At 40.4% G+C, this 14,935-nt stretch overlaps 1 protein-coding gene across 2 annotated transcripts in view; it reads right to left on the minus strand.

Annotated features, from left to right (window-relative positions):
• Positions 1-741, minus strand: part of crip2 (cysteine-rich protein 2) — a 28,481-nt gene extending 27,740 nt beyond the window's left edge. The window contains exon 1 of one of the 2 annotated variants that reach the window (XM_022199169.2): positions 552-741. In XM_022199169.2, coding sequence (XP_022054861.2) covers positions 552-594 — 43 coding nt within the window. In that variant the 5' untranslated portion in view covers positions 595-741. The remainder of the gene's footprint in view (positions 1-551) is intronic. The other variant, XM_022199177.2, reaches the window with a different exon arrangement.
• Positions 742-14,935: the final 14,194 nt, after the last annotated feature.

Below are 14,935 nucleotides of genomic sequence, written 5' to 3' on the forward strand. Positions count from 1 at the left end.
GTGTCTGTGAATCATTTACTTTGCTAGCAACTTTTAGCCTAAAAAAGCCTAATCTGAGGAATGCTGAGAACTGTGCTTATGCCTCCTTTGGGAAATGTAGGAAGGCTTTTGACCCACCACTGGGGGAAAATCCATAAGGAATATTGAGCTACACTGTATGGCATGCTACTTGGAACATACTGGACAAAATATTTTCAGTATTATACTAATTTGTCTTGGAATATTGCTCCCAAATACATGTTATGTTTACATTCAGAACTCCATTCAAAAAACGGGCGTTTTTAAGCAAAAATGTGTAAACCTTTCAACTTTAACATCAGCTAAAACGTATTTTATGATCTATGAATGAAAATTAACTCGTGAGGCGTCATTCGTAGCATTTCTTAATCCAAACATTAAAACACTGCGATAAAAGTGAAAGAAATTGCCCCCCCAAATACAGATCGATCCCCCCCTGTTAGTAGTGAGTTTTGGCTAACGAGCGGGTTCACCATCACTAGCCAAAAAGTAACCCAAAACAGCCCGGAGTCCGTTAACGGGGCATCACTTACCGAAGTACACCGTCTTGTCGCACTTGGGGCACTTTGAAGCCATGTTGCGGTGTCGTGGGTCGAGTGAAAGTGATGTGTTGTGTTCGTCCGGAGCGGCTTTCCACTCTCTCTTCGTTCCTCTGGCTCTTCTCTCAACAGCAAGTGTCCCGCTCCGCTCACCGCAGCCGGAGCATCTATTCAGCCAACGGACGCTCATTTGCATAGCCCCGCCCCCTTCGCCACGATACGAGCCCCGACGCTGCCTTCAAAGGCTGTCGGAAATGTGGCGACTGCACAACACACCGAGACAAAGACTGTATAGACAAAGCTTGGTCCCAGTCTTAATATTATAATTAGTCATACAAAGTTGTGGAACATTTAATATTGTAGGGGTTGCAAGCTTAATATTTAAATTACTCACGTTAATGTGTATAATAAACAAGGTTGTAGGGGCTTAACTTTAACATTGGTACATTTCTACAACTAAAATTTAGCCCACGCTTTTATCCAAAGTGATGTACATCTGGGAGTAGATACAACACAAGCAAGGGGCTAGTCAGGAGAAAATAACCTGGATAAGTGCCGTAAAATAAGTTCAAATGTGATAATACGACCGTGGTGCCTAGCGGGGGAATACGGACATAATAGGAATTTTTTGTTTAGGTTTGTTTTTGTTGTTATTGTGGTCTTTTTTTGCAGTCTATCAAGTGCAAAGGTGTTTAGTGAAGAGCTGAGGATTTAGTCTTTTCCTTTTTTTAATTATTTTTGTCTTGTGTGCTTGCGAGGAGGCCTGCCTTTAAGGAGTTGCAGTCGTAATATACGTAATGGTAATTATTGTAGGGTGTATTATATTTGAATTAGTTGCTTAAATCTGTGTAACATATAGCATTCAAAGTTTGTAACCTTAATATGTAACTTTGTCAAGCACATTTATATAGAAAATAATATTTTAAGGTCTTAACCTTACAATTTAAGATTACAAGGTAATGTTGTATTTTATGTGATATTGTAGGGTTTTAATGTTATTATTTTATAAAGTCAGTTAAATTTGTGCAAACAGTCAATATTGTGGGTCTTAACTTTTTTATTTAAGTTCATCAGTTACATGTATATACATATATATATGTATATATATATATATATATATATATATATATATATATATATATATATATATATATATATATATATAACCTTATTCAGGTAGATTTGTGTAATTAACAATATGGTGAAGTCATAACCTCAAAATTCAAAGTTGTTAGATAAATTTATAACAATCTTTCAGTCTTATTTCCCTCCTCAAAAGCACTTTGGTTGACACTAGTTTTTTCTATATAAATAACAATGACTTGATTTGTTCATATCTGGGATTAGATAACTTATTTAAAAATGTATAGGTTAAATGTTCTCAGTCAAAACTACTTTCTTCTTTTGCTGTCTTCTTTTTGCTTTAACATTATTCCTTAAGCAACAAGCAAATAGCCCCTAGCAAGTAGTCAACATACAGCCTGCTAACAGAGTAAATATTTAGGAAGTTCCAGTTTCATGTGATGATGAGGGCTACTAACCACAAATTTAATCTCTATTTTCTTATTTTTTTATTTTGAAACTGTAGGAAAGTTCATATTCACATTTTGATGTTAAAGCACTTTTTAGTTGTGATTTTGAAAAGTACCGAACAAACAAAGCTATTGCTCTGTTTTGCACTGTTCTTTAATTTCCTGCTTAAACACATTATAGGACTACAATATAAACACTACATGTGGTTGACAGATTTGTATATTTCAAGCACACCCCCACCTTGACAACTTTTACAGCTGACTTTAAAGCTGTAAATGTTACGAGCAGCACTTGAATGCAGCATGTCCTCCTCTGTGGGGCAGCTTGTACTCTGTCATAGCCGGGCCAGGCGGGAAAAGCTCATGGGCAAGTGGTGGGGCAGTCCACTGGGGCAAATGCTCTCCCATTTCCCTTTTCCCTTTTCCACAAGAGGAGTGGGCAGAGTTTAGTGGAATCACAATGCTCCCTTTCAGAGCGAGCGACTCGTAGGAATTTGTTAGGCAAAGGAAGACGCTGAAATGTGGCTCGGGTGGATCAGCTTTCCCCTGAGAAGGCTTGCTGGCTTCATGACAAATAAAACCCTCTGAGAGAAAGACAGGCGGAGCTGGAGAAAAGCAGCTTCTGAATTTCTCACAGTCCGGCATCACATTTAGCTGCTAGATTCATTTATGATGACTAATTAAAACACTCATTGACTGCCTCTTTCCACTGGGCCTCTCGAGAGGGACTGAGATCATCTTTTTCACACATTGGTGCTGTCTGGTCTGTCTGCTTTCTGACACAGTCCAGGACCTGGCCCAGGAACAGACACTTTGATATTTCCCCCATCTGCCCCGGCTGATTTGCACCCGTCAGCAGGCCTGCAATCCGTTTCCTCCTTATCTCTGAGTTCACAGTTTTAAAAAGAAACTCAGACTAACGGACAACTGGAGGCTCAACGGGCTCTTAAAGGCAGCAGGGGACTGTCAGAGCAGACAGTCCCGTGTGTTTTTTCGCAGAGGACATGAGTTTGTTACCGTTCACCTCCAGCTGTTTGCTGCGGTTGCAGGTTTGTTGCCGGTTCAGCTGCAATCAAACTCAAACCTGCTGAGAGGAGAGGAGGTCAAATGTACTCGGGAGTGAAATGGAGACAAAGAGGAGTCTGAAAGTGAAGGGCCAGCGATCTCCAAAATCCTCAGATCGTTGAACATGTCATAAGATAAACCAAAAATATGTTAGTCCCCCTTTCTGTAGTGTAAAGTATTTATGTGAGGCTGAAAAAGAGAATGCACAAAAAGAAGACCTTCCCCAGAAAAGTAAAAACTTAATTTTTAGCGCTTCTAAAGCTGGAAACGTGCCACAAATACGAATTATGACTGAGGGCAAGGATGCCCCTGACAGGTTTGTGCTTTGAGGCGGTGTGATTTGATGCTTTTGAGGAGGGGGAGATGCCAGGGAGACCAGAGTGGACGTATCCAGGCCACTAGCTTTACTTCAAACTTGTTTCTGATCTGGTGCTTTGCTTCAGACTGTTACTCCAGAGCAGATCAAGCATCTAGCCCCACGGGGACAGACAGGAATAGACAGAAGAGGGGGAAGGCTGAGGTGGTCCTCAGGGCCTTGAGGCATGTTGGTACTTTACTGTCAGAGACTTGGAACGAAAGATGAAAAATTCAACCACAATGTGACACATCCTAATCTTTTGTACTACACAAAGCATCCTTAGGGGGAGAGCATTGATTTTAAACATGAAGATCGGTTTACTGAACATGAGCTTGGCTTGTGAAAACAGTTGTGTAATGTCTTGTGTGGCTCTGGGAGATGTCGAGTTTCAAAATATATCTTAGATTTGGCTTGCAAGTCTAAATTTATGACACTGGGTTACAGAGCTTGAAAATTGTTGGTATTTACAAGGAATGCATATCAAATGAAGGGTCCTCCTGAGATGCAGAATGGATCCAGTGTTTTTGGAGTTTGGTGCACATTTAAGACTAAAATTCAGGATATTCATTTAAAATAAAGCATTGAGAAGAAATGACTGCTTTAAACACATCCATTCATCCATCCATCCATTCATCCATCCATCCATCCATTAGTTTCCTTCCATTCCTTCCGTTGTCAGAAGGTCATTCCAAATGTTACTTTGCCCAACTGCACCTTCCAGTTCCTCCTAGGCGATCCCAAGGTGTCCCCAGGCCAGTTGAGATATGTAATCCCTCCAGAGATTTCTTGGTGTAACCTTGGGTATCCTCCCAGTTGCCCCAGACATCCTAATGAGCTCTCTGAACCAACCACCCCAACTGGCTCCTTTTGGCATAAAGGAGCAGCAACTTACCTTTGTTCACAACTGGTCATATTACAAATGAAAATGTTCCCAAATTCATTTCTGTCCTGTAATTTGTTTCAAAAGAAGCAATTCTATGTATGCTAAGGTAGCAGGCAGTGGAGTCATCTGGGATGCACCCTGCCTTTGCCCTAAGTCAGCTGGAATAGGCTCCAGAACAGTGTCCTATGACCCTACAGAGGATAAAGCAGTGAACAAATAATGAATGGATGGATGTTAAGATAGGGGAGGGGACTTGAAGTCATGAACACAAGCTGAAGATAAATTAAGGTATCAAGCAAAGTCCATTAGCTGAGTTGATGTAATTACCATCAGTTTGTCATCCCAACCCAAACTCAAAATTATGTTTGTAACTTATGAGTGTATGGCTTGACTGTCTTGCCATTTTAGAGGTAGTTGAATCAGAGACTTGGTATTTCAAGAACCCAAAATAGAAATCTGTGGAAAAATGCTGCAATGCTAAAGAATCTTACCCGAATTAGCAACATGGAGGCGTTACCAGTTAAACTGCCAAGTGGTCATTTGTCCTTAAGAACGTACTTAAATGCATTGCTTCTTCTAAAAATCTACATGAAAATCCAGTCAAAAAAAGATTAAACCTATTTAAATACAGTCATGAAAACTACCAACTAGATGCTCCTTAAAAACATTAAATATGAATCCAGTTTACATGTTGCAGGTGAAGGCATTAATTTCAAATGTTAACACTAAATCTTCTAGACTAAATCTGCAAATTAAAAGTTGAAAAACCTTTGTATTAATTTATAGGGAGTTTGACTCAAAAACTCAGCCAATCTGCTTTATTAAGACTGTGTGGGTGTGATTTAATTTAGATTAGACTGACAACAAAAGCAAACAGCACAGCTGTTGCCACATTTTGGTTCAGATGTCGGTAGTTCTGGAGCAGAAGATCAATCACCTTTTTCCTGACTATCATATTATTCAAATTAGTGAACAACGGAAGGATAGAAATCGTGTAAGATCACCAAAAGACTTCCGAATTCAGAAGGAAATGCTATGTCTATATGTGGAACTCTTTGCTCACAGTGAGACAGCGTACATAGTTTCAGTGGGAAACCAACTCCCCTGGCAGTGTTTGACCCTTTACCCTCCTCTGGACTCAGAGGGCGAGAGTTGTGACCCGACCAGCAGCAGGAGGGTGTTTATGAATTCCAGCAGAACACCTGTCCTAAACACTACTCACCCCAGAGCACATTATAAAAACCCAGAGCCCCGAAGCCAAACAGGTGCCGCCGTTGGGCCCCAGACAGTGAAAATCCAGCGTTCCTGCCTTCAGTTCCTTCCTCCTTCCTTCCTGTCTATCCCACCCCCACACATTCACATTAAAGCTCCACAGATGCGAATGCACACACGATCCACATGAGCCACGTGACAAGTCGCTCGCTTTGAGGAGCAGAACGGAACAGAACAGCCAACCCAAGACCACAGCGGACCGGTTTTCTCAGGGCGGATGGGCACAAGTGCAAAAAAAAGAGGCAGCGGAATGATTAGAGCGGCTCTGAGGCCTCTATTTAAAATGTACAAGCGCATCATTTAAAAGACCTCAGGCAGCTGTGGATTTTCTGAAAATGTAAGTGTTTGTATGGACAGCACGTGCTCTGTTGGGTGAGCATGTGCACGTCTTTGAGTAAGCGGGAGAAAAAAGAGAGGCTGAATTAATTATTGAAATGTTCCCACAGCACACACTCTACAGGGGCGATTATTTTAGAAACAGTAGCCTATGTTTAGCTCTGCCAGCAGACACCGGTAGGACTGAGCGCTGTCAGCAGACGATAAGCTATACGTTGAGGAGTGGTCGGTGAGGTTTTAATAGAAAGATACTTTATCTTCTGGATAAGACTGAGAAGACAAGCAGGGGAGTTTTATCTGCAGTCTTTCTCTGGGTCCTAAAATGTGATTTACCTCTGCTCCTAAAAGGTCCTGTTGCTGAGAGACAAACAACATCAGACATATCATCCATCAATTTAAGCCACACACTAAATAATCTGTGATTTTAGTAACTAGATATGAACTGGTCCCACAACGCTGGTCAGAAATCACTTTTTTAGTTGATAGGATTCAGAGACTACACTTAAAAAACAAAACACTGAAACAAAAACTGTGAAACACGGTAACATTCAACAACTTTAACAACAGTGAAAATAACGCCACACCTCAATAAGAAAATGTTTTCTTTAGTCATTTTAACTACAGCAAAACTGTAAAGATTGCAAAAGAACAAATTACTATTTCATGTTGACATTATTTGCAGATTTTTTTATACAGTCAACATGTAAATGAACACTCTCTTCTGTGATTTTGCTCAAAGAAATCTGTGATTTTACAGTGAAACTCTTTAAATTGCCAATTAAAAATTCAACCCTTTCTATATGTACTTTTTTGTTTTCAAATAACAGCAAAAAATTTGTAAAATAAACTTATTTTTTGCTTATTTAAACACTGGAAAACATATATAATTTCACAGCTAAAAAACAAACAGATGAATCACCATTTACAAAAATACTGATTTTTTTATGTGGATATTATTTAGAGTTTTGGTCATGTGCATAGAGTACACTGTGAAAAATAAACTGTTAAAAAAAGCAGTTAGATTCTGGCAGCTGTACAATAGCAAAAAAAAAAAACAGCTCATTAAAATACAGTGATTTTCTACAATTAAAATCCTACATTTTCTTTGAGATCATGTGTATTTCTTGGATTTTTAAAGTTTATTGAAGGATATTTACATGAGTAAACACAATGGTATTACCCATAACATAGAATAATTACAGTAAATACATTTTAATTAGATAGACATAATGATAAATGGCATATATAATTATGAAAACACAATCAAAAACAGTATTTCGTCTGTTTGCCAGCGCATATACTGAATTAAATATCCCTGTATTCTTATAGTTCTTATGGCTGTCTCTCAGCTATACCAATGGAGACTTTCCACATGATTTACACGAATATTCATCAGCTGTTTGACTAAATAGATGCTCCTGTTTGCTTGATTCTCCCCTCAGGGCTGCTCATATTCTCAAATCTTAGTCATGCTTGTGACCTCTTTCACCCTGACCCATCACATACATGCACTGAGGGACTGCTGACCCAGCCCTGGGGCGCCGCTTACAAACTGTTTGTCTGTAGCTACGTTACACTGTTTTCTAAGTGCAGACAGGAGAGCGCTGCTGTGTCTTTAGCGTTTCATTCCCACTGGGACTGTGAGGGGTTTACATTCCACTGAATGCCATTTTTAGTGGTGTGGGCGTATTGTTTTTTTTGGCAAACATCTTCACCGGCCGCCGCTGGTCGAGGCTGCGACTGTATGCACTCTCACCACTCCCTCGTCTAATCTAAAAGACTATTTTCAGCCAGTATATATTCAATAAATCTGTCATGTCATTTTCCGCTCCATGTGTTTGTTTACAGTAGAAATGAGAGGTTTTGGGGAGCACATGTGCGGCGTTGTCTCAGTAATAGAGGCGTGGCACTCAGGCTGAATCCCATTGAGGGGCCCTGTGGAGGGAGGGTGTGGTGGAGGCAGCTGGCAGAAGTTCTTGGAGGTTTTGATCTCTCTATCTACATGTTCTGTGATCCTCCCTCTCATAGAGCTCCCCGTCATTACTACGGGAATCACTGAAGTAAAGAACATCTTAGCCAGACCGAATACAGAGAACCTATGCAGATGAACACTATTATAAGTAGGATAATTACCAGATAAGACACCTTTTACATGCATTGCCTTCTACCCCTTTCCTGCCTACACTTTTTAATCACACTAAAGCCCCTAACCGTCTGACTAATCAAGGCTTTTCTGTTTGTGTGGCGGCATGTTGTTAAAGTGTTACAGATCAATACAGTCTGATAAGTGAACGATTGGTCCTGAAGACTCCATCTTACTCAGCGGATGCATCGGTGATGAATGTGCCGTCTGAGCTTCATTCATCAAGCATCAGTCAGCAGAGGAGTCATTCAGCACGGCCACGTACTAGACAGCTGTAGTCATGCAGTTTGCATGTATAAACATATCGACACCAACAAAACAGCAATCGTTTGACATTTTGGGAAGTGGATTCATGTGCTTTCTTGCAGATGGTTGGATGAGAAGATCAATACCACTCTGATGTCTGCACACTGAATATAAGGCTACAGGCAGCAGATAATTAGCTGAAATTAGCGTAAAGATGACAAGCAGGGGGGGCAGTGTTGTTGGAGGTTAAACAAAGAGACAGACAAACAAAAAAACACATCTTTTTGTCTGTATATTTTGTACAAACAAGATGTATGTTGATGTGATAATGTGTTCATAAATTTAAGTCAAGGTCACTTGTAGCTTAATTATTATGGTTAATACCCGACAATATTATTTATTATATCATTTTCCTGAGCAATCTACATGTAACGGTTAAAACTCTACAGCCCTATTAAGTTTAAGGCCCTACAATATGATATATAATGCAAATTAACTTTACAAATTTTAATGTTAAGGCTAAGGACTTACAATATTTTGTAGCCTACTGTACAAATTACCTGAATAATTTAATAATTTAGGTTAACATGCTACAAAATTACACATAAACTCTCTATGACCAAGGACATTGGTGACAGTAGAGAGGAAGATCTCCCATCTAACAGTGAGACCTCCAGCAGAACCAGGCTCAGGGAGGACAACTATCTGCCTCACCTGGTGAGGGTGAGGGTAAAGGGGGGAGATAACAAGGTAGCAGAGACAAACATGGAGCTCCAGGGCCAGAAATATCTGCAGAGATATACAGAGAGAAGGAGGACAAAGCACAAACTAAAGGATAACATTAGCGAGGTTAATGACATGCAATGGTACATATGAACGCATACAGGCAATGAGAAACTTAAGTTTAAACACAGGTGAAGACCATATGAACAAGAGAGCCAAAGTAAGGTATATTAGCTAAATTAAAAAAGAGTGGAACCAGAAAAGCAAATGAGCAAAACTATGCAAAATCAAGCAACTGATCAATAAAAAGAAACTTCGAGTGGGCATGAAGGGCAGCAAGAAAGAGGTGAGATATTAATTTTGACATGAAATCCTCAATCGTAGGATCACCTTTATTGTAGAATGGGAGACGGTTCCAGAGCCTCGGTGCAAAAAGTCCTGTCACCTTTGGTTTTGAGGTGTAACTGTGATGATGATCAAAGTGGCCTAGAGGTAATTAATGTAATGTATTGTGGAGCTAAACCATTGAGGACTTTAAAACAAACATTAAAATTTTAAACTCAACTCTGTGTTTCACTGGTAATGAATTGAAATGAGCCATAACCGGGGTCAAGTGCTGTCCTTTCTTTCCACTACACAAACATACAGTAAAAGCGCTATCAATCTACTGATCTGTATGCTCATTTCCCAAAATCCCAGCCCGTTCTTTTCATTTACTGCTGTGTTTGGCAAGGTTTCTGTCAGAAAATAGCATCAAGCATACGCAATAATTATTTTGGCACCGATTCCTAACATGTTGTGGTTCTTTAAAAGAATAATATTTAGCCTCATGGTACTGAAAACGGTTTTGGGATCATTATTTTTCCACGATGCGCCCTTCAAATTTATTACAAACACAAAGTCAGAGATCTTTGAAGTGATAGCCTGTTTGAAATCCCCTTGAGAACTTGTCTGTTCCTTCACATGTCTGTCATCTGACATCCACTCCCAGTGCTAAGTCTCCCTACAAACAGTATCAGTCATTGTGACGAAGGTTTGCCTGCTTGGCCCTCATGAGCCCAAACTTTATAGTAAAAATCTTGGAAAATTTGCTTTACCTCAGTATTTAACAAAGCCTGCCTGTTTCTTCCATTCGAGCGTTTAGGATGTAGCCGCCCTGCGCAGCTTTGGTCCAAGTCAAACTGACTGGTCGCACAAATTTTGTTCCACTTCATGTAAAGAAGCCTTCTGTGTTCTCTGAGTTGAGCTTCTGTGGTGTATAATTAGACCCCTATCAACGTGGGTGGTGGTGTAATGGAAAACAATCACTGCTCCAACAGGTCCCACCCTGGTTTTAGGTGCTTGTAAGAAGCCTTTAAGAGATGAGTGTTGATATTTTTCTCGCCAGGTGTTGTTAAAAGTCCACCGTGCATATACTGCGTGTTTAATGGACTTTCACACCAATCAGTCATACTATATTACAGGATGTGCCAGGCTCCCAGGCAGTTGCACTCACATCATAAAGCCCTAATGCATTATAGGGTTATTGATTCCACTGAAGAGATTTTCCAGGTGTGTCACAAATCCTGCTGTCATGGAGTCCACTTCAGGAATATCTGTGCGCAGAGATAACTAATAGATGGGAAAACAGCCTATAGATATTCAGGCGTGAAGAAGGAAGAGATGCTTTTAGTGTTTTTGGGATGTCTCAGAAGACAATTATTATAGAATGAAAAGGAAACAAGTGAATAATAAGTAATTACATATAGATGTCTATCAAGCTGTGTTCAAGTGGACGACAAGCTGTCAATGCTAATAGCTGGGTTTCTTCAGTACGATTGCTTTACAGTGCATCTTGGATTCTAATAAAAATGCAGCAGATTGTCAAGGGTCATCAAGTTTCCATCTATTTAACCCTCCTGTTATCCTCATTTACAGGCACCAAAAAAATCTTGCTTCCTTGTCTGAAAAAAATCCAAAAATTTAGCAAAAAAATTCCCCAAATTTCTGAAAATTTGCAAAATCTTCAGGAAGAAAATTCCAATAAGCCTTTAAAAGTTTCCCTTAAAAGTTTTATTTTCAAAAAATGAGTAAAAATCTTCCAAAAAAAAATCCTTATAATATCTAAAGTGATTACATATATATCAGTAAAACTTCTAATATTTTGTTTAAGAACATTCACAAAAAATCAATCAAAATCCAGTGAATTTCACTGGATTTTGGTTGATTTTTTTGTGAATGTTCTTAAGAAATGTTTTTGACATTTCTTTTTTTCCACCAAAAAATTTTCGGAGATTTCCCAAAAATGTTGAAAATGTGGACATCAGAAGTTTCACTGTGAAAATATTTTTTTCCCCACTTTTTCAAACTTTAAAACGGATCAATTTTGACCCGCAGGATGACATGAGGGTTAAAACACCCAACAAGCTGAAGTGCTGCTACAGTGTTGCACTAACAAGCCAGTAATGTTCTCCTGATGGGTATGCTAACCTTCACCTTATCCAAAACCCAAGTGACGCATCACTTGAGAGCCTTTTTCAGTGTTTTATCAACAAGTGAGGACACATACGTATGTTTGTGGCTGTCAGTTTGTCTGGCAAAGATAGTAATTAAGTGATAAATGCTTTGAGTTTTGAATGGAGTTGCACAAAATCCTGTGATCCAACTGGTGCCACTTCAAGGCCAAGTCTAGAAATGTGCATGTGTGTCTGCTGTGGTTGGACACTAAGATAAACAAAACACGTGTCATAACTTGCAGAACAGGCAGCTTGAAATCAGCTGGTGCAGCTCCAGCTTGAAGGTCTCGTCCACTTCAATGACAAGCATTCTTGAGAGAAACTGAAATCCAGTACATGACATTTAGATGCCATTTGCCATTCCAGTAATTCCTTTTTCCCTGTCTAACTGTTGTGGGTTTTCCCCACACAGCGCAGTCTTCTCGCCAACTGCCAGCGCCTCTCTCAAGATGGAGACACATTTGGCGGTTCACCAGCTGTTTCTCAAAAAAAAAAAAAAATGTGTTGCTCCCATTTGGCAGCTCCCGGTATTTTGGCACAGAGTCCTGTGGTCGAGGGTGGACACTTGGGGACAGGATTCCCTTGCAAGGTGGGGCCTGGGACCTACAAAGGGTGCCACATATTCCACTGTCTGCATCCATGTCTGGCACATTCTTTCTTCTCTGCCTCATACTAACTCCCCTTTCATTCTGGGAAGGTCATAGTATCGGTAACCTGCAAGTGTGATATGCTTAATCTCTTTGGATTAGGGCCAAGATTTCTTGCGAGGCTCAGTGTTTCAATAAAATCCATGTAACAGATGACACAATGAAAGAGATCCTCCAGTGGCAACACACACACACACACACACACACACACACACACACACACACACACACACACACACACACACACACACACACACACACACACACACACACAGAGAGAGAGAGAGAGAGAGAGAGAGAGAGAGAGAGAGAGAGCAGAGGAAATAATAAGGGCTTAATTGGAAAGTTTGATAATGTTGCGCTTGAGATGTGCAATTCTGTGTGATAGCCGTGATGCTGCCGCTCGACATCGTCCCAGAATTCTCATTGAAGTGTCATTTCCGCCGTTAGGGATGGCCACATCACTCGCCTTTTTTTTCTCCCTTTGCATGACAGTTTCTCAGGGAGCAACTGAGGACAAAAGAAAAAGCTGTGGGGATGACGACACCTGCTGGCGGATTTAGGTCAGTGCACTCCAGAGCTTTTCTTTTTCAGCTAAACGTGAGCAACGGATTTGATTTAAAAATGATTTGGGAGCTTAAAAAAGTGTTTTGCTTATGCTAAAGATGATGCATATACATCCAACTGTACATGGCGCTAAAGCAGCTTTCCCTTTGTGTCAACTGGCTATTTTCTCAAAATAAAGACAATAGCTCCCCCTGTTGTTGAGTGTATGTAAGTACAAGGTCATGTTTCTAGCTGTTTAATGTGTCTGTCAGATCCACCACACCAGAGATTCCAATTAAAAGCATCACTGCTGTTTCGTCCCGAAGCTCTCAGAGGAGTGAAAACATGGCCAATCATCACTGTTATCTGCAACAATGAACTGTAGATCATGCATACCATCATATAAAGCAAAATTACATGCATGTTGCTTCACAGATTACTCCATTCATGAGCATTTTCTTTAACTTAGCCTTGATAGTGCTTCATCTGGGAAATTGGGGCTTGCATTTTTATCTGTAGAGTACAACAATGTGGAGGTTCATGATGTTATAGAATAGCTAAAACCATTAGCTCTGGTGATGTTTATTTCAGTGTCACTATGCTTTATATCCATTGCATGACTCAGAGCAGAAGGTTTATGGCTTGTTGTTGCCAGACTGACTGCTGTGCGGCTTGAAAATTGCTGTCATTAACCTGCCTGACAGTGAATATGTAGGGTGAAGCCATCACCCCTTTACAAGCGGCATTCGAGCATCCTCCAGAGAACCCCATCACAGGTTGTACCTTTAAACAAGTAATTGAATTTCTTCACTGTTAATAGATAATACACCTATACTCGGTGAGGTGTGTAGTAGAAAGTGCTCTAACAATAGTCTCTTTACTGCTGTACCTCCCATAGTGTCTCTGGATCCATGCACAGCCCCCAGTGAGAGAACAAATGTGGAATCACAATCAAAGATATGGAATGGTTTCTGCCAGAAAAAAGGCCCTAATTGATTTCCTCTGTGTCTTTGTCTCTCCAGTGCATTTGTCTGCAACATGGAGGAGAGGAGAAAAGAAAGAGGACAAGAGAGGAGGAGAAAGTGGGAGAACGAAAGAGGCCATCAGAGGTCATCCTCCAGGAGTGCAACCAAACCGAGGGGAGTTTCTGCAGATGCTCTGTGTGTCGAGCCAATCTATCTCCACAGACTGAGATTCATCAGGGAGAACACCTGCACCGCACTGCTCTGTACGGAGTTCTGCCTGCATGCTTGCCTGCTTGTCTTCCTCACTGCAGCAACATCTGGCAGAGGAGCAAGTGGATTCAAAAAGAACATCTGCACAGCAGCAAGCAGTCAAGTAAACAAACGGTCCTAATGAAAGTCGTAACAGTTCCCAAATACAAAGCTATGTTGTTGACCACCTATTTTCCTTTAATTAATACCACATTAATTGTTGGCAGTGTTTCCTTTCCAGCCTTTTTAGGGAACATCACAACGAGATAAAAGACGCCTCACTTGTGTCAGTGTATGCATGACAAACAACACACTTTGTGCAGGGATATGCTGGAAGATACTGCAATACTGCACATTTCTACAGTTCCCCAGGACATTCAGTTGGCAAGGTGAGCATATGAATTGAAGTGAGCAAAGTTTACAACAATATGCAGCAATATTCATTTGGATAATAGCTGTGTTTTCCGCAAAAATGCACTGTATGTAGCAGTGTATATCAAGATGTAAATATATTATGCGACAACATCCACTGGATTAAAATGCTTTCTCACTGTTTAACACACAATTACAGTCCACATCAAAACGCTGTATCATTCGAACTATGTGGTGGCACTGAGAAACATTCTTAAATTCACTATAATTTATTCTGAATGACATGGTGCACATGTCAATGGTTGTACACACCCATGCATCAACACACACACGCACACTATCTATCTCTTGTTCTTTTCCATAAAAGAGCCCCAGGACATAATGCGAGATCCCTCCGATGCAGCACAGTTCCAACGTTGAGTCTGCACACTTGAGTAGGAGTGTGTGCTGTAAGAACACGCGATTGGCCTGTAAACGTCATGTGATTGCAGACTGTAGTCCCCTGTGTTAGGCCACAGTAATTGAGGCTTCCATATGGTATAGATC

Source organism: Acanthochromis polyacanthus, chromosome 1 (assembly GCF_021347895.1).
Source record: "Acanthochromis polyacanthus isolate Apoly-LR-REF ecotype Palm Island chromosome 1, KAUST_Apoly_ChrSc, whole genome shotgun sequence".
Classification (NCBI taxonomy): domain Eukaryota; kingdom Metazoa; phylum Chordata; class Actinopteri; family Pomacentridae; genus Acanthochromis; species Acanthochromis polyacanthus.